The following is a 25,927-nucleotide window of genomic DNA, read 5'->3' as shown; positions in this document are numbered from 1 at the left end:
TAGAGGACAGCAAAAAATGCAGAAATTTTATCAGTTCTCTAATATTAGAGAGATTAAGACCAGCGGAAGAACATATTAGACTACTGTTCCATTATCTGAAATAATGAAATCACAGCTTTTTCTGGGTGAAATATAATTTCTGCTCTTTTCAGTAATAAAGAAAGCTAACAAACACAGGATACCTTTTAAGTGTATGTCAGGACTTCAGATATCCTGGAAAATTTTGTTGAAGAATAAGCCTGTTTCTAAATCTTGTTTGGGTGTTCAGTTTCCAGGATGAGTGCCCTGGAGTATTCTATGAAACAATAACTGGAGAACTCTGCATGACAGAAGATTAGAGTGAACAAAATGCTCTCAAACAAGCATACTTCAGTATCTGGCATAAGTGTGCAATTGGTGCTGCTCCTACCAGGACGAGATAGTTGTCATAACTGTGTTAAAAGAGGAAATTGCAGCAGTTTAATATATTCTTGCTGGATAAGTAAAAGACTCCATTGAGAGGGCTTCATGTCATCCATCCCTGCTTTTCAAATTATTAGTTCATATATACCTACTGGCATCACTCAAGCAATTATAAAACATAGCATTTTCATTTTTAATTAGTGTTTGACACTTTAAATTACAGGCCACAATAGAAAAATTATGGTGAGGCTCAAAGACTAACTTTTTTTTTCTTATACTGCCTGTAGATGAGTATTTCTGAATTACAGCCATCATGACAAATGTCCCATTTATCTTTTACCTCACGTAAAAGATTTTCATTATAGCTGAGCAAAGAATTGGTATTTGATGAGCTTAATCTGGTTGACAGTGCACTGGAAATATATAGTGGTTTATATTTATGGGAACAATACATATTGGGGAATTGCTTTCTCACTTCATTCCATTGTTTGCTCATGTAAATACTTTGCACATCTTGCAGTTAATGAGATGACAAATAGTTTGAGATGACTGCTGGACTTTGAGGTCATAGCATACAGTTTAGGATCATCAGCTCTATGCTATCTTAGGTAAAATACAATGGGAACATAGGATTGGAAAAGGACACTGCTCTCAGTGTGCAGAGAAGGGTCCTCTAGATGCTTTCTTCCACCTGGATTTTAATCCTCCCTTTTCTGTTGAAGAAACATGAATTGCCACCATCAAATAAAATATATTAGACTGGACATTCAGGAGAAAGTCTGGAAATACCTGAAGACAATATCTTTACACATTCATGGCCCGTTTCCAGATTTATTTTTAAGATGTGAATTCATCCTCATTCCTGCCATTCCCAGGAGATTTAGCAGTATTTGGGTTAGCCAGTGAAAACCAAATGTGCATTGCTGTGATACCAGTAAAAGAGGAAGGTGCACATACTATTAACTATTATAAGACACAGAAAAAAAAATCAAAAACAGAAGGATCAGTTTAATCAGACTTTTACTTCCACTTAACTTAGTAGCTTTTTATTAAATATATGCATTTCTGTGGTAAGTAATTTTCATCATTTAGGTAGCATTTTTTAAACTGCTAACACATCTTGACCTTGAAATTTCAATTTCATTTTTCTCTGAAATTTCAAAGCTTACATAAGGAAATGATGGGAAAATTCCCCTTTCCAGAATTTGTGACTTATTTTATGCAAATTGTTTATATTCCTGGCTCAGCACTTATATTAATGAAACATGAACAATAGTGATATAAGTGAAATTATTATACTTAATATAGCTATCCAGAATAAATTTCCATACAGCATCTGTAGATAATTTGGAAAAAGAAGCATAAAAAGCATGTGACTCTACTGATTATTTCCAAACCAAAAATTCAGCAATACTTGCCAAATCTGATTGTCTGGAAATTTAGGTTCATCTTTTTCAAGTTCTTAAGGTTTTAAGACATGAAAATGGATCCTTTTGTTTCATTGCCTTTAGAAATTCCATTTTTTGTGAAACTGCAAAGAATAATTACAACTGAAGTTCTTGTCTAATTTTTGAACTTTGGGGGCTTTCAGAGAAACACTAAATATCAAAGACTCCAGAGAAACACTGAGGAAACTGTGTTTCCTTCACTGTGCAGCTGAAATGGAGGCCCATTTTTAGCAGCTGCAACTGCAAATTATTCAAGGAGCAACACAAAACCAGAGAATGTCCTTTCTTGAGTCAGTGCTGTAAGAGCTTTCACCTTTAACTGGCAAGGATTTTGGGAAGAGCAAGGCAGATAGTTGTTAAAATGAAGTAAAATTAACTGATGCAGAAGGAAATACACTTTGGTATAGATTGTATTTTGTTTCTCTTTACATTTTGAAAGCTGTGGTGATTTTCCAAAATTAAAAGAATATATTATGAACTGCTGATCTCAGTATTGTACATATAGTCTCCTGCAAGTCTGGCAAACTCATAATCATTTCCTTTAATGGTGATGGCACTGCAAGAGCTATATTTGTGACTGAAATGATATGGAAATATTATTATACCATTTTTCTTAGTAAGTAATGTATGAACAGTATTATAACTGTGCTTTTTCAAAATATAACATTCCCTTATTAAAATTCAGTCATCATTTCATTGAAACAGCATTCTAAATCTTTCTAGCTCACCATTTATCTTTAGAAGTTTTGGTAATTTTCTGACATCTTTCATTTATGGCCATACCTACGTCGCACTAGCTAATTCTATTTCTTACCTAAAGACCCTTTTCTGGTCTTGCACATTTAGAGAGTAAGACTCTCTTATTAATGGACTCACGTAAAATGCCTTTCTAAGACAGCACTAAAAGAATCCTAGTTGACTGTACTGCTCTTGTATGTTACCAAATTTAGATTATTACTGGCAGCAAATTAGACATTACTTGGTTGAGTTACTATACAGTTCCAACTAATTATTATAAAATGAAGAATGAAAAGGAAAAAACTAACTCTCTCTTTAATCATGAATACTACAAACACTGACTGTAACCTCTTGTTTTGGAACAAGTTGCATGAAATTCTGCATATCCTTGTCTCTAATACTGGGGCTGCTAATGTAGTTGTTATGAAAGTATAATGACAGAGCTCTCTTTAATAATAATATGCAAATAAAAGTAAATAATTTTTTGTTGTTCACTAAGCATGCATAAGAATGCAAATGCAGAATTTGTTAGAAACATTTAAGCCTGCTGTAAATATGGTAATATCAGAGTATTTTCTGAGCCAAGTCTGTATTAGGAAGAAAAATCATCTTTATTGCAATTTAGTTCATTCTTATAAACTTCTAATTCAAGGACATTTCACCTTGCTAGGCTGGAATAAAAGGATTTTGATCTAATTATGAATAATGACCTTTATATTTTATTGATGAAGTCAACTGAAGTGTTCTTAGGCTCGGTTCTTTACTCTGGTCCTGTCTTCCAGGGCAACATGAAGCCAGTGCCTTCCCTCTGGGCTGGAAGATGTAGGTGGTGAGCAGGGCAGGTCATTGCTGGCCAGTGTCTGTCCCACTGCCAGTCAGTAATTTCTTAGGCTTTCCATTTTAGCATGTCATTTTCTGTATGTTATTTACCTAAAAGTGTCAACATACTCAGCAGTGTCACTCCTGGTAGCTTGGCTACCAGACTCAGGGAGAAACTGTCAATATTCTGATGGCTGAAAATGGCAGGTACGGAGCCAGTAAAGCATCCAGTTTGGCAGTTTTACAATGAGTTGTGCTTTTCTCTAACAGTAGAGCTGCTTGTAGAATACTCCCTGTGGAAAAAAAAAAGACAGAAAGGCTCTTGTTGTTAATTGCATTAAAAGATAAGGGTTTTACTGTTTCACAAAAGGGAACAATTCACTGGGTAATTTGAAGTAATTTATTCTGTATTCTATGCTCTGAATTAGGGGGATGTACTGCAGGTAACTGTTCCCTGACTTTGGTACACAAGCTGTCTTTTCCCTATGCTATGGTGTCACAGTAGGAATAATGGCCCTAAAATGCAGATCAGAACTTGTCTGAGGGCCTCCTGAGTGACAGATCCCTTTCAACATGCCATTGCAGTTTTCTGAGGATCTGAAAAAGCTTTTCAGATTAATCACAACCTAAAGGGCATCTCGTACAAGTATAAAATAATTATAATAATTATCTCCTTCCTCATGAGATTATAGGGTTGCATCTACATTAGCAAACAGCTTATCCCTGCAGAACTGATTTTTTAGACCCAAACTGTTGTTGCTGTGGGCATGATGTCCACATTATATTAATTTAGTGGAGGAGGTTTTTTTTGACAAGCCCTTGTGTCCTGAAGGGAACACCCCTAAACTGTAGAAATGCATTAGATGCACTCTCGGGCTAATTTTTTGCTTAATTTTCATCTAAAATGGATTAATTTGCTGTGAAACATTTCAGAATCATTCCATGATATGATACTGACCATAGTAAATTGAGAAAATTTGAAAATTTGTTTGAAAATTGAAGTCCAGCTCCAAATTGAAATGCAGATATAAGTGCACCTTGTAAGAGTCCAAGGAACTAGAGGAACAAAGCACTATTTATTGATCTGTTTTGTCAGTAATTCACCTGTTGTACATTACCTACAAGTCTCAAACTACATATCATGCAGCAGGAAGCTGGGTATAGAACTTTTAAGAGGTGCTCATAATGACTGATTACTTAATGAGCTCCTGGCCATATTGAAATGCCATTGCAAGGCAGGCATAGTACATGCCAAAGAGAGTGCATTATTTCTTGAGGTAGACTCACTTGGATGAAAATCAGGGTTGAAGCTCCATATGACTCTTACATAACTGCTGTTACCCTTCAAAAGGGGATATTTGAAAAGGGAGTGGGAAATAGATTTTATTTTTCAAGGAAAACTGGGTGCCATTTAGATACCTCAGCTGTGATTAAGCAATGACCTAGCTTGAATTAATTCCTAGCACCTCATCACAAGAATACCCTGAAATTCCTGTTTTCAGTATGAGCTGGTATTAATAATATCTTATTGTTTTAGAATATTGACAAGAAAGTAGAGACCAAGAGTCAAAATTGTCTGGCATATTAGGTGATTCTAAAGATAACATTAATTATTATAGTCTGTGAAGCAGATTAGATGAAATGCCAGGGCCAAAACCCCACTAATATTTGATAAAGCCCTGTGTGGAAAGAAAAAAAAAGCCATTTTTCATTTGTATGAGTAGAAAATTCATATTTTCTTCTATGCAGGCATACCTCTGCTGAGTACAAGACACTGTATCTGGATTACCTGCTGGACTTCATGTTCTACTTCCCAGCTGGTGGCTGAAGGTTGTTTGTGCAGCCTGGATGCCTTCCTTTAACATCAGTCAGAGTGAAAAAAGTCTTTTTCTATGCATATCCTCAGGAACAGAGATTTGCATTATGTAACAGATCCATATTTTGGAAAAGTCTGGTCTAACTTTGATATCACTTTTTTTCTCTGAAGGTTGTGCCTGTGGTGGCTGTGACAAATGAGCATGGGTTAGGACTTGACATTAAAAGAGTGGAGGAACATGTTCCAGCTGTGTTTCAACTAGGTTTACTCCCAGTTGACAGCTCTCCTGTCTTCTTAGTGTGTTATGTTTGCTGTTAGAGCTATTTTTGGTCATTGCACAAGCAAGCTTCATATTTTTCTGTGATTTGGGCAGCCTGTCATTTTATTTTACACTTGAACCCTTACTTTCAAGTGTGGCCCAAAATGTGTAGGAGTCAGGTATAAAACATAGATTAGGCTTAGACCTGCAATTATTTGTCAGAAGTGCTACTATGCCTATTGACAGATATAATTGTCATGAAAATAGCAGGGTAGAGCTTCGTCTGAGTCCTGCTTCCCTGTTCATCCGCAGAGGTCTCTCATAGTGTTATTTGCCAGAAGAGTTCTTCAGAAAAAAAAAACAAAACAAAACAAAAAAAACTTGGATATTCATGCAATAGAACCGGAACATAAAAATTTCAGGTCTGACAAGATCGTGTAATATAATGATGGCCTTCATCCATACTCATATCCATGTAAGAATCCCAGAATTAGTCCTCCACGATTGATTGAAAGATATTATGTTTAAGACAGTAGTCACTTTAAATAGATCTCATAACAACAGAGATTTTTAAATTCCTGTATCCACACTTTCAAAATACTTCTAATATATATATATAGTATAGTTTTTTCTGTAACTAAAAATATTTGCACTTGAAAGTAGATAATTTTTTAGGTTCTACATCTCTACATTTTCTACATATTTTCTATATTTTCTTTGTTTCTGCTTTTGCGGGAAACAAGACTTCATATCTCGACCATTGTTATGCTTGCTTTGTTTTACATTGTTTTACATTTAAATTTAAATTGTTTTACATTTCCATGTTCATTGTTAAAAACAGGATGACAATACAAAGATTTTAAATTTAAAACATAAGTGATAGAAAAGAGAGTGAGTTTTAAATAATGTGAGGAAGCCTTAATTATGGAATACTCACTCATGCTCAACAGTTTGACTTTCACTCACTGAAGTTAGTAAAAAAGCAGTTTTGGTACTGAATAATCCACCTGTATAGTACTGTGACTTTTTGGGTCACCTAAATGTTATGACACCGAGATGGCAATTATGCGTAAAACAATAAAAAGGAATATTTGTCTTAATCAAATATTCATCAGTATGGTTAGTTTTTGAGTGGAGCATAATGTGGGTTCAGGAAATTAGTGAGAAGATTCGCAGGTTTTTTTACTGTGAAATGCTGTTACTTAAGGAGTTTTTCTGAGGAGAATGAAATGACATGGAAGAAATTGCTTCACTAATGAACTTGCAAAGAACTTTCTTATAGTTTTCTACATGAAAAAAAGTTAGTTCTTGTGTTCCTGTACTAGAGTACAAGAAAGGAATCGTGGTATTGATATAGAGACAAGACCCTGGAATCACTGAGCTAAGTCTCCTGATCCTGCCTGCTGGCAAGATACCATCTGATGCACTTCTCATGGATATGTTTTTCTTGCCTGCAATGTGTTTATTTCCTTTTGATTTCTCTGTTTCCCTTCAGCCTTTCCTTTGCTTTGCAAGCCAAGCTCTTTAAAACTCCTCCTGTGGTAGAGACTTTATTCTTCTGGCTGGAAGACTGTCCCCATATTTTTTGTGGGTTCAGTTTGACTTTCATAAAGATGACTGGCCAGAATTGTATAGATAATTCTGAATGATAGTTTAAGAAACTTCATACTTACCCTTCTTATCCTTCTGTGTCTTTATTAGAAATATATCATTTAGTAATTTATAGTATTTGCCTTTTTCACAGCCATCTTGTGTCATATTAATACTGATCTGCCCTTGATGATCAGCTTAAAGAAACAAATTGGTTTTACACATGTTGTTTCAGATGATAAGTTCCCAACTAGTAGCACTAATGCTATTAATCCCTGATATTCCCTTTCAGTACTACATGCTGGTACTGCACCTGGATTCAATCCACCTTTCAATCCTTGTAATCCACAGCATCTTCTGCTTAATGTAGTAGTTCTGTAGTGACACTGTAGAAAATGCTTTATCTAAAACCAGACAAATTATATCTACCTCATTTCTTTGTCTGGAAAATGAGTTATCAAAAAGAGCTGTCAAATTATTCTGGTATGAGCTACCTTTGGTAACACAGCTTCATTTTATCCTATGTGCTATTTACTTCCCTGTCTTTAATTTATCTTTTTCTTCAAAGCTTTCAAAGCTCTTGCAAACTGAAGAGGTCAGACTAATAGGCTTACACTTGCCCAGATCATTTTTGTCCTTGCTTTTAAATATGGGCACTTCAGTTCCCATTCTTCACTAACATTTGATGCTTTCTTTGCCTTAGATTTGGAGGCTTATCTCTGCCACTGCAATGGCCTTTATGAAATCACAGTACACCTAGTGATTCAGATCTTAGTGAGACATTTGATTCAAAGCTCATTGCACAGTTATCTTTTTTTTTTTCACAGTTAAGCTTTTGATTGGTTAGTGAGATACGAATAAAGAAAATTTAAATAACCATCTGCAGGAGCATCACATGTAAGATATAAGCAAATACTGGTGCCTTGATGATTAAGTGAATAGCTTGTACCTCCTGCAACTTAAAGCTCCCTTAAGCATAGAAACTGGGAGAGAAATAGTTTAAAGTGCCATGATAATATCAGAGAAAATGATGAGAACTGGAGCCTAAGTACCCTCTAATACTGAACATTTCATGGTTGGAGATTATTTCACAAAGCTGCTGGACATCATTGGGCAGCTTAAAGATATTTTAATACTTTGGATGTTTAAATATTCCATAATGTTTATTCTAGTACTTAAAAAGACAGTGAATAGAATGTGTAGGTTTAATGATAGATTATTACTTTAAGTTTTATATTTTTGTAAATATGGAGAAGTATAGAACCTAACCTCCCAAAAATGCATGGAATTTTGTTTCTCCATACTGAGTAACATGTCAGCATTAACATTTGTCAGGTGAACATTCTTTTGCTGGTTCTCATGAAATAACCAAGAAAAAAAATTAGTCAGTTAAATACATCTGTATTTGAGTTGAAGCTGGCTAGAAAGGCCATGCATTTCTTGATTACAATTTCTTAGCTTTCCTTATTGCTTTCAATTAGGTGTTGTATTGGAAAATTAATGAGGATGAAAATTACTATCAACTGTGTGTACAGAGAACTGGGGTTAATCTGGAATCAGGGGACATTATCATTGATAGCAGTTCAGAAGGGAGACCATTATCACAACCATACACAAGCTTTTGGAAGAAATAAGTTCTTTCCATCATCTCTCAGTGTTTCTAACGGGGAGATGGAATGCAGCTATGTGCCTAAAGCATTTTATACCTCTGGCAATTTGAGCATTCATGCTTATCAGATTTTGGAAACAATAATATATATGTAAATTTCTCATCCAAGTGCTATGAGACTGTTGGCAAATGTAATTACCTGTATGTGCATCTGTCTACAGTTTCCCTCTGCTGGGAAACTAATTGAAGTATGCAAAGAATAATTTTTTTTGTTTATTGCATGTTTTCATATATTCCATAACTTTTTATTTTTCAGATATTTGAGATATTTTCTTTTCCTGAAACTGTCTCTTATAAAAGCTCACTTGCTGATCTGTTTCGAAGAACTCATGTTGTGTACATACATTTCTGCATGTGCTCAGATTTAAGTATGTGCTTAAGTTACATTGATTTAAATAAAAGAAAAATATGAGCATACATGTCAATCATATGTTAAAGGACTTTTGTCAAGATTTCATTTGCCTCCGAGTCCTAAGTTTTAGCACAATAGCCTTTCAAAAGCCCTCTTTATGGCATTAAAGCCATAAAATCTTTAGTCTGCTTCCACTGCAACACTTAACAAAGTAACAGTGACAAGACTGGTATATCCATCTGCCTAGAGTGCTTTAACTATTTCTGAATGTTTCTTAGTAGAGGGGCTAAGCTCTCTATGATTACTTATTCTGGCTATTGAAATATCCGTGCTGTTAAACAACATTTTTTAGAAAAAACCCAACAAACCCACCCCTTTTGCTTTGTATGCAGGGATTTCTCACATCTCCTGTGTGATACTAGTGTGCATTGCTGGGCTAAATGCCTCTTCCTTTTCTTTCATTGCCCTCCTGGATCAGAGAAAGTAGCTTGTGAGAACGTGTCTGTGTCTGTCCCCAGCTTCCTTTTGGAATCAGAGTGCACTTTGTGTCTGTTACAGGCTGTGTTGTGTGAAGCAGAAGGAAGATTGATTTTCACAAGCTACGTTGTACCTGAAGTAATGAAAGTGCCAAATTACTTGTTCCCTGAGCAAACATGACAGGAATGTCATAGAGGGAATTTTTATATATGCAAATGCACAGGGGTCGCATTGGTGTTATTTTTACAAAGTGACCTTATTCACCATCGGGGCATTCTTAAATCTGAATTAGTCTACACTGGAAAGGCTGAATAAAACTGCTGATACCTGCATTGTGTGGGATGTAGCAACTAACACAACTAATAAATAATGTACGATTCAACAGTAGAGAAGATAACTTAAATAGCTGCATTATTTCTGTACAAGAGACTTGGGGTCTCAAGTGATTTCTACAACTCATTTAGGCTTTTTCTGAAGTAGCAAATAAAATATTTGTCATAAAAAGAAAACTAAGAGGTTGTGGGACTAATTTTCTACCAGATTTTTGTCTCTTAAGCATTTTGTCAGGATTCAGTAGAGAAATAGGTTTATGCATCTCTTTGTGAACACTTGAATTCACAGGGTCTGTGTATTTGCAGAAGGCAAATGGACCTTACTGACAGTGAAACTTCCCACATATATAAAGCAGGAACAAATAAATTTTGAACAACTTCAGAGAATCTGTTTTATGTAAAGAAAAGAAAAATAAGGAGAAACAGAGAAGAATGCTGTTACTCATAGGAAACATGAAAATTTTATTTGAGTATGAGCTTTTAAAGGAATAATAAAAGCTATTTTTTCCTTTCAGTTTTTACTCCTCAACAACAGAGGAGTAAAAACTTCACCTAAAATCAGAAAGCAAGGCAGTTTACCACTGATCATACAATATAAGGTAATTCCCTTATGATTCTCTAATTCTGAACTGTTGGCAAGGTGGCTGATCTCAAGTCCAGAAACAAAGAAGGAAGAAAGTAGAAACACAAAAGCTTATGGATGCTACATTGAAAATACACATCTGTGCATTGCATTTTCAGTACAGCTGAATGGTGGGACCCCATCTGTTGTTGAAAGTGGGCTGACAGCGAGGTGGAGCAGTGACAAGGAGAGAGCCTGTGCAACACTGGAGTGTGGTCACAGTTTGCTGTTGTTGAGCCACAGAGGGCAGGGGGAGGGATTTCTGCTGACGTGGCAGCTTGTGAAACTCCTCTGCAGCATCAGATATGGTTTCTCCCTGAGGAAAAAAAAAAAAGTCCTGCAGTTTTTTGTCACTAATCACTAAAACAGTCTATTCTTGAGTTCATGATACCAGACTAGTGTTGCTCTCGTGGAGTGTGCTTCAGGCAAAAGAAATATTAGGGAGCAAAAGTAACAAATCCTATGAATGAATCCTTGTGTTATGGTGTCAGTGAAGAGCTGGGCACAACAGAGCCATCTCATACTCAGCCACTGCCTGTTTGAATTATATGGGTCACATTTTTTTGTTATATTTTGAATGCGTTCCTTAACCACAAAAGGAGCTATCTTTCTTTTTTCTTGCTTCAAAGCACATTGAAAAATGAACTCAAACATGGCAGACTTTCATGTCCTCTTTTGTGTGAAAATGCAGAGAATTCCTTGGATTTATTTCCAATATGTTAGGTTAGAAACTGAAGGAAATTCTTTGTTACACAAAAAGCTCATGTGTAAAATTGATTTTCACATGTAGGTGTTTCCTATAGCATGGCTATTCTCTGTTTTGATCAGCTTTGGCTTATGTGGCGTTATTGGAGGCTGGATGGATCACAGTGAGGGAGAGGTTCTGATGAAAAGAAAGTAAATAAAAGAATAAATGTCTCAAAAAGAGACTATTCCGGTTAACATCGATAGTTTGTCTTTGGAGCTCTGCATCACCTCTAGTAAAAGCAGACATCATTTCAGAGTTTATTTGTCCTACTTATCACAGCCAGTTATGTTAGTGTAATAACAGTACTGAAATGGAGTCAATTTTATTTCCTGGATGCGCTTACCCAACATAGATCAGGGTTGCAAGGCTAATGGTTATTTCAGAGCTGAGGTCAAATGCTACCTAGTCCCAGTGTCTTCTCAGTGCCCTACCATGGGCTGTTTTGCAAATCTATAACAAAATAACCAGCATCAGGCTTTCTGAGTCCAGGTGATAATGCATGCAGTAAGATACTGGCCTCTCTCATGGCCTCTCTGTCCTCTCCTTCTTTTCTGGCTCCTGACTCACTTTGTCAACAATGTGCATCCATCCCAACCTCAGCTTCTTGGACTACAAGCCCTTCACTTTTTGTTTCTAGGGCTGTGTTGCTACAATGTGGTCCTTGTGTGTAGCAGGACTTGTCCTAGCAGAGAACTTCACATCTTGTTTGTGCTTATGCAGCCTCTTGTCTGTCCTTGGACTGACCACTGGGAGTGACAGTGCACACAATCACAGGTCTGGGTCTAAGGTTGTATAGTGTAATTACTTTGAAGGTTAACATCATCTTCCAGCTTTTTCTATTTGAACAGCTGTATGTTATGAATGTTTTAACTCATCAGGGCTTTTTCTGTAGTTCTTCTGGTGGCCTCTGTTCCTTGCGCTGATTTTTCTGTTAATTATGTTTATTATGAGACTATTATTAGACGCAGTTCAGATTTTTGTCCTTATAAAGGTGAATACCACTAATAAGTAGTGCAGAAAAATGTGATAGGCTTGTGGTGCAGAAAGTGGTGAATAGTTTTTCTCATGATTGGGAAACCTAGCAATGGCAATGAGCCCAGATTTTCTGTGTCAAAGCTGAAATCCTTCCCTGACTTTGCAGAAAACAGTCTCAGTGCTAGCTTACTCCTTTTTGGTGTGCTCAGCTGTGTGCAGGGGTTTGCATCTTCACTCTGCCATGCATCCTGAGGGCTGCTGTTCTCAGGCAGAGAGGTTGGTTTTCTTCCTTTCCCTTGCCACTACTGTTTTTCCTGAGGCATTTGCATTTTCTGATGTGCATTTGCTGCCAGTCTCACAGCACAGTGAGGGAATCTGGCATCAGCAGAATACAGGAAGAAACTGTATTAGATTCAACCTTGCTTTAATGGTGCAAGTCCCACTGGGTTTTGAGCAATGTTATGTAGGTGAGGAAGAAAGATTTGATTTTAATGAGAGATGACTTGGCACCAGCAGTATAACAGGTGCAGTATGAGAATCCAGAGTGAAAGAGTTAATTCATATTCTTTTCACAGAGATAGCTGTGAAAGAACATATGCTGAATGTGCATTCTAGTCTCATTTTTTTGGTTCTTATTTACAGTGACAAATAATGTATTTCCCTTTAGCTTTGAGTGCTTCATAAACCTGGAGCTGATGATGAATATGCAGTTTGCACTCCAAAGGCACTGGAATCAGTGCAAGAAGGCAGACCTTAGAGTGGTTCACAGCACACTGGGATCTCTGCTGTGATTATTAATCAGTCTGGCTTTCAGGGGCACATGCACCATCCTGGCTACAGCACTTGCTTACTCCTCTCTCCTTTTGCTTGATAAACGTGATATCTAAACCTCTGGGAAACACATAATAAATGTGTGACTTCTGTAAAAGAATGCTGAGTGCTGTTTGCTATGAATTCATGTTTAAAAGGGCATGGTGCACTCTTCAGTGGGTTGTTAGTTTCAGTCTTGTTTTCCTACACACAGCCTGTTCATCAATCTCCTGGAGAGCAAGATTAGCAGTTCTGGGGGAAGTGGTCTGGTTTCAAGTCTGGAAGTCATAAGTGGAGTTGTGAGGTGTGTGTTGCCTTTTCAGCCTGTGTTGTTATATTGGAAACAAATACGCTGAAAAGAGAGGAATTGTTTTGAAGAAGTGGAAAATTATTTAGGACTTTCAACATATTACTGGTTAAATCTGTATTAGAGCCGTCTGCATTTCGGAGTTGTGGTTTCCCAAGATAGCACTGTACACAAGCAGAGGAGAAGACATGCACTTGAATTCCTTTGGGTTTCTTATGAACACAATAGGAGACAAATGGGCAACCATAATGAAGTAATGCATTTTCGTCTGCTCATAAAAAACAATCTAGTTCCAGGCATTACAATACAGTAACAATTTTGTTCAAGTGATCAAAATTTCAGCTTTTCTAGTGTAAATGGTTTGAAATAGTTATCATTGTTCTCTTGACCTATCAGCAGAAACATGACCATTTTGTAGAGCTGTTTCATAGCCAGCTCCCTAGGGTTCTTCATCAGGGAAGAAGTGAGAGAAGGACTCATTACTGTACCTCTTGCCACTCTCTGCACAACAGCAATCCTTAAGCACTAGAGCCTACATGCCTGAACTTGTCTTTTTGGCAGGTGGAGGGGTACTTTGTCTTTGGAGGAGGTTACTGGGAAATAAGTCATGTGCTATCTTGTTCTTGAACCACTCTGGTGGCTTGCTGTCACAGTGAAAACATCACTGAGAAGATGACAGGAGCTCTGTGCAATTTCCCTTGGTGCAGTAAATCAGATCTTTTCATTACCCAGAGGTAGTGAGGGAGAGGGTAGTGAATCTGCCCTGCTCTACTTCATGTTTCCAAACTCCTCAAGTCTTCCTAAAGGATTTCTCTGCAGGAGGATTGAGACATGAACTGAAGGTCTGTTCAGATCTGTTGTTGCCTTAGGACTCATGAGCACAATCCAAAAAGAGCTGCAATCCCAAAAGTTAAAAACACCACTGTATGATCTGAGACAATTGCACGACCATGACTGGCTGCAGACACAGTAGTGGAACTGCTCAGTTTATCAAAACCTGCTCAGAGATGCACAGGTTCATCCTTCTTGCCAGCTTTGGAGTCTGCTGTGGTTATGAACACTATTTGTGCCCTTGATGATGGTGTAGTACTGACTAGGGTGGAGGAGTACAGTACCCTGTCAGACCAGGGTGGGAGGTTATGTTACTACTTTGTACCTCATTTAGAGCTCAGCAGAATTTAAGACTTTTGAGATTGTGAGCTGGACACTTATAAAAAACTTAGTCAATTCTCCTTAAATTATAAAAAAAAGAAGTATTTTTTAAGAAATCTTAAGATAAATATTTAATTTTGTGTATTTTTGTTTTCAGGATGAATAAGAGATACTTACAGAAAGCAACAAAAGGAAAACTGCTAATAATAATATTTGTTGTAACACTGTGGGGGAAATTAGCATCTGGGGCAAATCATCATAAAGGTAAGAAATTCTGTTCTGTTCTATCATACTGTTGTGTCTGTGGCCTCCATCAACAAATTCAGAAGGGTCTGGTCTATGCAACCTTTTCTCCTCATGCATATTTTTGTCTCTTGATACTGGTTTACTAATCAGTAAATTAGCATTTCACTAAATGCTAAAAACGGCTAATGAAATAAAATTTTAAAAAGGGAGTACATTTTGTCGCATAAAAATAGTTATCAGCAGATATATATGGTGCAAGTTAATTCCTGGAATGAACCCTAGAAAGAAACAATTTTTAGTAGCTTATATGATGCTTCTGTGTGCACTTTTCTACCAAGATTAACTTCATGGATAATGTGTATTGAATGAGATTGTTTCATCATCAAAAAAAGACTGCCACTTTGCAGTATAATCTGATTTCTATGCTTTACTCCTAACACCCGAGCAGGAGCTTTTTGTGACAATGTGAGATTTGTTTCCTCTTGGTCATTCCAGCCCTTAATATATACGTATACATACTAGCACAAGCTGTGACGGATTATTTAATATTGTAAAAAGGTCTTTCTTTTGCATGTGTGTTTCTGTTAACCCTAACACAAGGAACAAGCTGTCCAGATGCACAAACAAATGCCTTCTTATAGGCTAATAGGACTTCAAATGTGATCTCCAGTATAACAGGATTTTGAACTTCATTTCTCATCATCATATAGTGTCTGTTGGCTGTTTATCTGCTTATACAAGATCAGAATAAACTCTAACAACCTGGATAAAGCAAGGGTGGGCCATGAACATTACCACAAGCTAAGGAGTTAAACCCAGAGGAAGGATTCCAAAAAAAAACCCCAGTTAGTTCATTTCTCTGGTTCCATGTACATTTTACAATGTTCAGTCTGATGATAGGATTTTATGAGTAGGTATTTTTATATATCAAGCTGCTAGATATTTTTCTGTTGTGTGAAGATACCGTTCTTTAAAATGACCCTCTGATTAAGGACTTCAGGATGCAGAGACACTTATGCAAAGTCTTATACAAGTTGCAATTTGACTGCAGACAAAACAGAATCTGATGTGGTCCAGCAGGCCACGAGGCGGCTGTCATGCCAGAGAAGAAGTGTGCTGATCCCCTTTTCTCAGCCTTGTTCTCCCTCCAAACCAGAACACAGATTTCTGCCGTGGCTTCCCAGTTTAGTTGTCTATTGGAAAAGAGCCAAGATATCCTAGCTTGCATTCAGAGTTCTTTTGCTTTGATTTTTACTCTTTAACCATCCAAAAAACTGATGTCCAGACCATTTTGATTCCATGCACAAGGGCTGGCCAAGCTGTGTTTGCTTCTGTGGAATTCAGACTTTGACAAAATATGCTTGCTGTACTTTTTGGAAAACTGATGACTAAAACCTATCACCATGTATTTCATAGAAACAAATTATAACCAGAAGGACTATTTTGGGATTTAGTGCTTCATAATTGAGAAAAAAAACATCCACCACCAATTGTAGCTTAGCTGTGTGAGGGGAATCCCAGCAGAGCTATACATTGATTTTCTGAAGAGTGTTTGTTGTTTAAACCTCAGCCTTAGAGCATAAATAACTGAAGGAATATTTAATTTAATTTTTTTAGATAAAAAAATGCATGCCCCCGTCTTAAAAATGAGATTATTAGCTGTAGGGTCTTTATATTCCTGCAAGCTATCAAAAAGCTCCTTTTTCTTTAATTTGTATTTTTTCATGCCTTTAACAAAATATATGAAGTTTTGCAGGAAAAAATAATAACAAGAAGCATGACTTGAGTATTTAATTTGGAAAAGCAGATACTTTACCTGTTCGATTTCTTTTGGAAAGAAAAAATATTCAGAAATATTTTGGCTTGTGGATTGAGTAAATCAGCTGCACTCACTATATTGGGGATTTTTAAAAAAAGCAAAACTCAGAGTTATGCAGCTCAATTACCATTGATTTCCAAAGGTACTGGGAGTTTGAATTCCCATTGTGTCGTAGAAAATCTTCCACCTGCTCTCATGGCAAAAATGGAGCTGAGGTACATTGAAGGAGAACTTGATGCTGTTCACCTTTGCATGGAGTTTCCAAATACTGAGAAACATGTGAGTTTTTTCAGCACTAATTATCCCTAGCATCATTAATCTTCATTTATAGAAGTCCTTACTAACATATTGACATGACAAAACCTTAATGACTTTGAAGGAGCCCCTACAATTCCAAAAATCAATAATCTGCATTTAAAAAAAATCTTTATTTTCCTATTGACTTATATTATTCACTAGTTGCACTAACTTTCAAACCCATCTCTTTTTCAGAAAGCTATTGTTAAAGAAAAGAAAAAGTACAAGAAGAAAAGGATCATCAGTGTGTGAAAAATTGTTTAATGAGCATTCTGCTCTCCAGGCAGACTTCAGGAGGAATATAAACAGATGACTCTGACAGGTTATGAGTAGGCTTGTTGTACTTATTTCTGGGATATGGCTCAAATGAAAACTCCCAAGTCAGCTGCAAGAAAAATAGAGGCCAAGGCAGGGCATGGGAAACAAGGCTCTGAGGACCAATTGAGCAACAGGGTTACAAGCTGGGATTTCAGATTACATCTTTTCAGTGTGATGTGTGTGGGTGCCAAATCCACCCCTCTTTCTCTTGAGAAGTCTGGTTTGAAGACGCTTCTGCTCCCATTATCTTGACTGATGGTTGGAGTTTCATCATTCTGGACAGAAAGTCCAAGAGCTAAAAATGTTAAACAGTGTTTAAAACAACACAAATCTTGCTCTCCTTTTTTTTACTGCACACAGGATTACAAGTTCTTCAGCGTGATTCCTGGCTGTGCACATGCTTGTATTCCATTTATCCTGTCTTCTGTAAAAAAAACCCAGTAACTTTGCTTTTTTTTTCATTTTGCTGTGGAACCTGATACCATGGTGACGGTGCCTTACCCAAGCACATGCACCTGAGAATCAGCTTGCAGTACCAGAAGCATTTGTGCTGCAGTAGCTACATGTGAGGACAGAGGCATATCAATCTCCAAAAGGATGTTGTCAAGTGTATGAGTCGAAAAACTGATAAAGACTAATCCTGATCCTCCTACATGTTGCTAGCCCTTGGAAAACAAACAAACCTGTACAAACATACAGTGTTTGCTGGCAGATACGGCAGGCCGGCATCAGTTCAGCAGAAATAGCCTTTTTGCTATTTCTATCATAGGGAGCATGAATTGATTTGATGACCATTGTATCACAGCCTGTGTTTAAGGTGTCGAGTGATAAACTGGTCCTTTTGAGAAAAAAAATGTACTGATACCCACTTATGAGCACTCCTTTCTAGAGAAGAGACTACTGTGGCATAAAATTTTTACCCTAAAATTAAAAACTCTTTCAAAATTCGTAAATCTGTGAACTTTTTGATCGCTAAGGGTTTTTTAAATTGATAATGCAATAAAATATTCTAATTAAATGAAGAGCACATTTGAATCTAAGTATAGTTTAATATTTCTCAAAATGCAAAACAATAAGTTTAACATTAGTTTTAATTCCTGGAAAAAAATAATAAGTAACTTAAAAATATGGATAATGATGAATGCTTACGTGCCAGAAGGAATTTGTTACAGAACCGGAAAACACTCTAGATAAGTAATTAAGTATTTTTTGACTTATCATGAAAAGTTATGATAATTTATTTTCATTTTAAAAAAGTCACTCAGAAGCTGAACTTATTCATCTGATGCTTATTATATAGACAAACTAAACTATCATACAAGATGCAGAATTGCTGCTCCTAGTTGTCTGAGGGAATGTCTTTCTATTCACAAGGAGATAATGAATTTTGGTTTCTCCTTGCAGAGGAGGAGCTGTTCCAAAATCCAGCTGAATGAAGGAGACCCTAAAGCTGGTGGTTGGGTCACCCTTCTTGGGTGGGTCTGCCTTTCTCAGCTGCCTTGCTGAGGCAGGAACACTGCTGGCTCCGGTGTTGTGATGTAGCTTGTGCCACTCGTGCCTGCAGTTTGGGAATGGGTATGACTATGAGAACCAAGAAACTACATTGCTAATGTTTTGAGACTCTGTCTAGGTAAGACTAGAGAATAAGCCTAATGTTTACATAGGAAACCTCTGAAGTATTCAAACTTTCTGTAGAAATACTTTCATCATGAGGTTATAGTGGTTTAGTATGGGTTTACATTTGTCCTTTCTGTTGAGGATTTTCCACTGTGTAGAAGACAGCATTCATAACATAGAAATAGAGGGCATTTGTATTCAATTTAAAAACAGAAAGCAGCCTCAGTGCAGAGTACAGAAGCCAGATATAAGACATTTCTTCTTCCACCTAAGTAACCACTAGAGAGCTGCATGCTCCCTCTTGTTTTCCTTCGAGTGGGCTCTGTGAACCCTATTGGAGGTGATGCCATTCTTTGGGGACATAAGATATGTGGTTTGAGCTACAGAGGGCACCAAATTCAGGTCTCCCAGTTCTACTCTGGGGGCTCTAATATAAGGGGTAAGCAGATGCAGTACTGTTTTTTCCTCAGTTCGCACTCTTTTGAAGTACCTGTACTGTAACATTTGTTGAGGGATCTGACCCTGCTGATAAATTCACTTTCTGGTTGTGTGGACCTGTCAAAGGACAGAAGAGTTGTTCTGCATATTCCCAGGTTCTTTACTGGAATTAGAAAATAAAATGTCCAATATTTAAATGAGGGAAGTTGCAGGCATGAAGAGGAATGTGTGTGGATGCCTTAGGAGCTGCCAGGTGAGGCTGGAAACTGGTGGATAGGGCCTGTCAAAATATTAGATGGACACACTCACTCATGTATTATTTTTCTGTCAGTCCTACTTCATTCAAAAACTCTTTTGTCATATTTGCTGTCTCAAACATAGACCATCTTATCTCTTGTAGAAGTTTGGCCCAGAGATAAGTTTTTTGAAATGAGAGTTCTTTGTGTGCAGCTTTCACTAACCTAATTCTAAGGGTAATTAATGTTTAAATATAGAAACAAAGGAAGATGATAGTTATGTTAGCAGGCATAGGGAAGAAAGATATTAGATGTTCTTATCTAGCTTGAGCCTGATTTGAAAGTTTCCGTCATTAGGATCAGAACCTTATCCAAAAATTGCCATTTCCTCGAAGATAAAATAGAACAGTCAAAAACTTTTGTATCAGTATCTGTCACTGCAATCTAAAATGTTAATACCATATCTGTTAGAATTCAGGAGATAACATTCCTTGGCCTTCTGCCAGGATCTAAAGGGAAAAAGAATCTCTTATTGCTAAGGTGCTAGTAGTTCTGATGTTTCACTAGGACATGGGTGCAGAAATCATTGCAATAGCAGAGTTGTGCCTATTTCTTCCCCATGCTGCCAAGTCCATCACAGCAAATGTCTGCCTTCATTTTTACCCCATTCCCACCATCACCTTGGCTGTGAATTTTGTCTGTCCTTGAAGCAGCCGTGGAGGGACAAGTTCCAGCATTGCAATGATGCATCATGCATTTTCCCTTATACTGATCACTTAAAAATATTTCTATTTATATTTGGCAAGTAGTATGGCTTCTTGAGGTTTTTCTGAGAAAAAGAAAAGGACAGGGTTTTTTTTGGGCCTAGTCTTGTAATCCCTATGCCAAATTTTTATTAACATGCCACAAGTAAGTACCCAGGGTAATTTTCTTAAATACATTCAGATTTTTATATTGTGGAGTAAAGAAGATGATTGCAAAAAACGTTATATTCTTGTAAAAGTTATATAGTTGATTTTATAGTTTCAAATTCCAAACTTTTATATTTTCATTTATAGTAATACTGTCTTCCTTTAGATAACTGTCCTACAGATCAAATGTTTCTTTAGCCAGTTTCTGTTTCAGAAGATTAAACTTTCCTATACTTCTTTGTTAGGAAAATATTGTAAGGTCTTAGGACTGAAAAAAACACTGATAATAGGCTTATTCTTCTGTTAATTGTTCCTATCATGAGTAAATGTTGGCATTTCCCTAATACTGGAATCAGACCCACTTTTCCAGTTTTATATTCTTGGTCTCAAATTCCTCCAGAAGAGTTGTTATGTGTACCGAGTAACACATTCTGCTAGATTTCTTTATTCTTATACTTAGGAAAACAGAGTGATTACATTTGCATGCCACAGTTTTTACTAAAATCATAAAAATAGTATGAAATAAATTGTTACGCTGTGTAGTCTCTTGGATCTGTTTGTCAAAATTTTTATTTTTATGTTAACTTTTTAAGTGCTCAATTAATGTAGCACATAGTAATGTATATTTTTGTTAGCCTTTCCATATTTAAAATACTATTTTCTGGGCTTGCAGTTATATTCTGAATTTTTCATTTGACTTAATGTATATCATGTGATAGAGAATGTCTTAAATAAAGATGTTAGATGCAGCTGTGATCAGGAAGAAAGAGAAGGACTGTTTAGTGACCTGGAGACACCTATCATACATCATGGAGCAGGATGCTGTGGCACAGCAAACCATGGAATTGCTGCAGTTGCCTGTGCCCACTCTTTCTGAAAACAATTTTACTCATTGAGCGTACTGGCTACGCTGTCTTTTAAGAGCGTCCTTCCAATACAGATATGTAATATAGGAGGTGTGAACAGGACAATTGTTACAAAATTTTAAATATGAGTTTGCTCAAGTAAATCTTTTAAAGAAATGTCATTTTCTGTCTCTATATAAATACTTAATTCTGGTAACAAAAGTCTACTGAGTTACTCTGAGAATGTGGATCTTATGTGCAGGAAAGCTCTGCATGTACTTATGGTTGAAGTTTCCAGCCTTGGAATTGGACATGAAATGTAGAAAAGGCAGTGTTTGGATCTTCTGATGGCTTTGGAGCCAATGGTTGGATTATCTTAAGATGTATTGGATGGTCATGACAAGTTTATATCCAAAACCCTGAAATCAGCTTTTTGTGGTAGAGAAATCAAGCAGATTTTTCTCCACTAGTATGACAATTAAATTTTTTCCTGTCTTTTTTCCTTGAAGAAATACATCTGGGACTATCCAACAAGAATATAATTGAAAAGAAAATCTGATTAGATTACATTATATTCCTTTGCATTATATTTTCTTGAAATTTAACATTTTAAGATCATATAATTTTTATAAATCAGATATAATGAGTCAATATCATGCTATAATTACAGTCTGATCTTTAACAGTATGTGTGTGGAACTAGATGATCTTTAGTGTCCCTTACACCACAAACCACATCTGTAAAATTACTGTAATGGCAGAATTGGAAGCAATTCTATCTTTAAAGTCAACATCTGCTTTCCTGTGTGGAGGACATCTATGTTGTAATGCCAGTATTAAGTTTTCTGCATTGTCCCTTAGACTTTCCAATATACATTCCATACAATCAACAATGACTGTCCCAAATGTGTGCTGGTGCCTACTGCATACCCATAATCCAACTCAAAGGACTTCCCATACTCAAATTGTTTGGTTTGTGCCTGAAAAAGCACATCCCATGTAGAGATTATTTCTATAACATTCAGGGCATATGTTAATCTGATTTTCATCTGTATTAATTTTCTGCTGCCGATGTATGAAGACTGTGCCCTTCTCTCTTGACACTCTTCACTGAATTTACTCAACAACAGTGTTAGTAATTGCTTGTACAATGTCATATTTTAGAACAGCTGTTCTTCAGTCATACAGGTGCCAAAGAAACATTCAGAAGCAGTCAGTTGTTCTGGGAAGTATCCGTATAAAAATATTTTCCTTGTTTTGGTTTGTGGTTTATAAAGTTTCTTTCTGAACAAAAAATTGAGTTGTGTTCACTGGCGGGGCTGAGGGAATTTACTGTTTTAAGGCTCACTGGGGCAGTCTTCCTCTGCAATAGAGTTAGAATCATAGAAAGATAGAATTTTTTAGGTGGGAAAAGGCCTTTGAGGTTGTGAGTCCAGCCATAAAAGACTCAATGCAAATTTGTAACATTTGTAATCATTTTAGAAGGCAATATATATATATGTACGCATATGTGAGTAAGAGGTATGAGAGACTTGGAGGAAAGAGGAAAATGCAAGGTCATCACTGCTGAAATAGCTTACATGTTTTTTTAAGTGCTTATAATTTATTTATGGGAATTTCACAAAACAGTGGTGATTTTCAAAACTAACTGAAAACTCAGGGAATTCTCCACAACATCTAGTTTTAGACATTTCATCTAGATTCTCTGAAACAGCCTTCAGAGCTCATTCCTTTCAAAAAGTGAAAACTTGAGCTTTAAGTGTAAGTGTGAATTCTTCCCTGAATTCCTATATGAAATAATTTACAAACTGTTGGACAGCTTCTGGAACTTTTGGAAATTCTCTTAGCAGGAGGACTCAGTTTGGATGTTGTTTCTTCATCTTCCTAAAAGCTCTTCTCCAGTATCAGGCTCATAATGTCTGAATAAAATTGTAAAGGTCTTATTTTATTTCTAATTTTCAAGTAGAGTCTCCTTTTGCAGTTCCGAAACCAGTGTAATCTGGTCTGTGACAGATTTATTAGTATCTGTGTGTCATTCTGCCAATGTCATTCTGTCGTTTAAAAAAAAGTTTTAGCTCTTAAACCTGGATTTTATTATTGTTAAATTTCTCCTTGTTGAGCAAAAATACACAGAATCAGAGAATTGTTGATGTGGGAAGGGACCTCTGGAGATCATCTAGGTTCACCTGGAACAGGTTGCACAGGATCATGTTCAGGCAGGTCTTGAATACCTCCAGAGAAGGAGGCTCCACAATTCCTCTGCACAGCCAAGGGTCTGTTACCCTGCTATGATCTGATTCAATTAAAACTTTTAGAGAGATGCTTCTGCCTGATTTAAGGTGCAAATGAGATCATACATTGAAGTCAATACTATGGATTTTATTTAACAGTAAATATGAGGTAGAGACAGAGAGATAGAAGGAAATAGAAAAAGGTGGGAGGGTGAGAGGGGTTGGAGAGAAAAATAGTGACAGAGGGACAGATTAAATAGAAAATGTCACCATTCCATGTTACCTGATGATTTCTCATTAATCCTCTTTGGTTTTCTTGGGTCCTCTAAAACAGAGTTTAGTGGATTAATACATGTTCAGGTGAAGTGGGAACCCCCAGATGACTCTCCTGGGGGAGACAAGTTTGCCACTGTCTCCTGCAACAGACTCTGGATCTGTTGGGCCACTTTGATCATATGTAGACCCCTGGTGCAAAAAAATTCCTTTATAACAATGTTTAGAGCCATTAACTGAAACATTTCAGTCTCTCACTGAATTTCCTGTTTCAGTTTCTGTTTGTTGTCTCTTGTCTTGTCACTGGGCACCACGGAACAGTCTGGCCCCATCCTCTTGACAGCAGCCCTTAAGATATTTGTGTGCATGCAGAGAAAGTCTGGAAGAACTGTTAAATTTGCAAAGAAATAGTAGTGAAATTCTGACCATCCCTTTGGGAGTGTGAAAGTACCATTTAACTGTGGCCAAGAAAAACCCACTTCTCTACTTAGATGGAAGCAAAACCATGACATGCTTACTGAGGGATGGAGGCTGGCTTGGGGGTTCAGATGACAGAAAGCAGGAAAATCATAAAAGGGCAGTCTTCCTTGTGCAGCTCTCTTTTACCAGGCTGAGCAAGAATTCTGTCTGTAATGATGAGGAGGCTGAGGCAGGAGCTGCCAAGTCTGTCTTGTTCTTTTTTCCCCCTAGATTTGTATAACTCTTGTACTCAAATTGTTCTCAAGTAAATGCAGTAGTCTTAGAATTCCTTTTTGCAAAATACTTCTGGCTTCAATATCAATTGCCCTTGAATGACTAAAGTATAAACCTGAATGTGTGTGTTATTTTGGGTGAATGTAGAGCTGCAGAAAGGATATACACAATAAAAGTATTGTGTTAAGACCAACACAAATCTTGGGTGCATTGTGCCATTGTATTTTTAGGTGCAAGTCATTAGACTTGCTTCAGCTGAGTCTATCTGGCGCTGTGTGAGAGGAGAGCTGTCTGAATTACTGAGAAGGTCAGAATTGTTCTGGATCCAGGTTTTGAGCCTAAGGCTATGTATGTGTCTGATGAGTGGGGAACAAGCATGAACCACTTCACCCTGTAGTTCTATCTCAGTGAATAGAACTGATCATAGAAAGACCAAAACCCTCATTAGATTCCTTCAGTGAGCTGAAAGACTGAGGAAAAACCTAAGTTTTAAAAATCAGACAGATAGCAGAAAGTATTCTACCTGTGAAAAACACAAGGAAGATATTTCTTAAGTAAACAATGTATTTAAAACTTTGTTCAATTTTGTTCTATTATGTAAATATGCTACTGATAGAAAAAATATTACTAGTGCTAAACTTTCATCTAAGATGCATTGGCATGTGTTGGATTAACTGTGGAAATTTTGTGAAAAGGAACCCAGAAGGTGTGCTAACTGCTACACACCGCAGAGTGGAAAGTAAATATATATCCAGTGAGTGAATATTGAGAGAAGAAGCATCTGGAAGAAATGGGAATTTAAGATTCTTAATTGCCTCATTCACCCCAGAACATCTGCCAGAGATATTAAGAGCAAAAATGACTATATCTGAGAGAAGATAAAAGTTTAAATAAGGAAGGAGGAAGAGAAATTTTGTGCCATCTTGTTACACTGCTGCACACTGTGCATATGAAAGCTGTTTAAATATATTTTTTTTTCCTACTAGTTTTGGTTTAAAATAGTCTTAGGAGAGTTGAAATACTGTTTCCTCTGTCTGTGTTTATGTTTTAAAAACCTGTGAAAATCCAGAAAATCTCAGTTATGAAAAGTAAATGATGCATATTTTCTCCTTTATTGTAACAAAACATTGTATGTTAGAAAGGTGTGTTGCAGAAGACAAAGGGCATCCTGCAGAGGTTGTGCCCTGGAAGCATCTGAGAAAAGAATTAACCATTTAATTAATCCTCCTTAGGCCACTCCTGTTCATAGTATAGTTTAGATGATCGCCATCCTGGGAGTGTCTCCTGGGGGATTGCAGGAATGAAGTGCACTCAGGCCCTCTGCCTAATGTTAGGGAAGAAGATGAGATCTGATACAAACATAAAAAGTGGGGAAATAGGATGAACCCATTACACAGGGCTCAGTGGTCTTAGCTCATGACTTTCATGACTTTTCAGTTTTTGCCCTGCAAATTGCAAGATGCATTTTTTTTCAAACAGATTTAAGGA

The 25,927-nt window shown here is 36.8% G+C and overlaps 1 protein-coding gene across 2 annotated transcripts in view; it reads left to right on the top strand.

Moving 5' to 3' along the window:
• Positions 1-25,927, top strand: part of TAFA2 (TAFA chemokine like family member 2) — a 182,351-nt gene that overhangs the window by 117,370 nt on the left and 39,054 nt on the right. For both annotated transcript variants that reach the window (XR_005258891.1, XM_038153302.1), the window contains exon 2: positions 14,674-14,780. Coding sequence is in view for 1 of the 2 variants with exons in the window: in XM_038153302.1 (XP_038009230.1) it covers positions 14,675-14,780 (106 nt within the window). In the remaining variant the exon portion in view is untranslated. The remainder of the gene's footprint in view (positions 1-14,673; positions 14,781-25,927) is intronic.

This window comes from Motacilla alba, chromosome 1A (assembly GCF_015832195.1).
Source record: "Motacilla alba alba isolate MOTALB_02 chromosome 1A, Motacilla_alba_V1.0_pri, whole genome shotgun sequence".
Classification (NCBI taxonomy): Eukaryota; Metazoa; Chordata; class Aves; order Passeriformes; family Motacillidae; genus Motacilla; species Motacilla alba.
The sequence above is the reverse complement of the archived record's forward strand: the minus strand, read 5'-3'. Positions and strand labels throughout refer to the sequence as shown.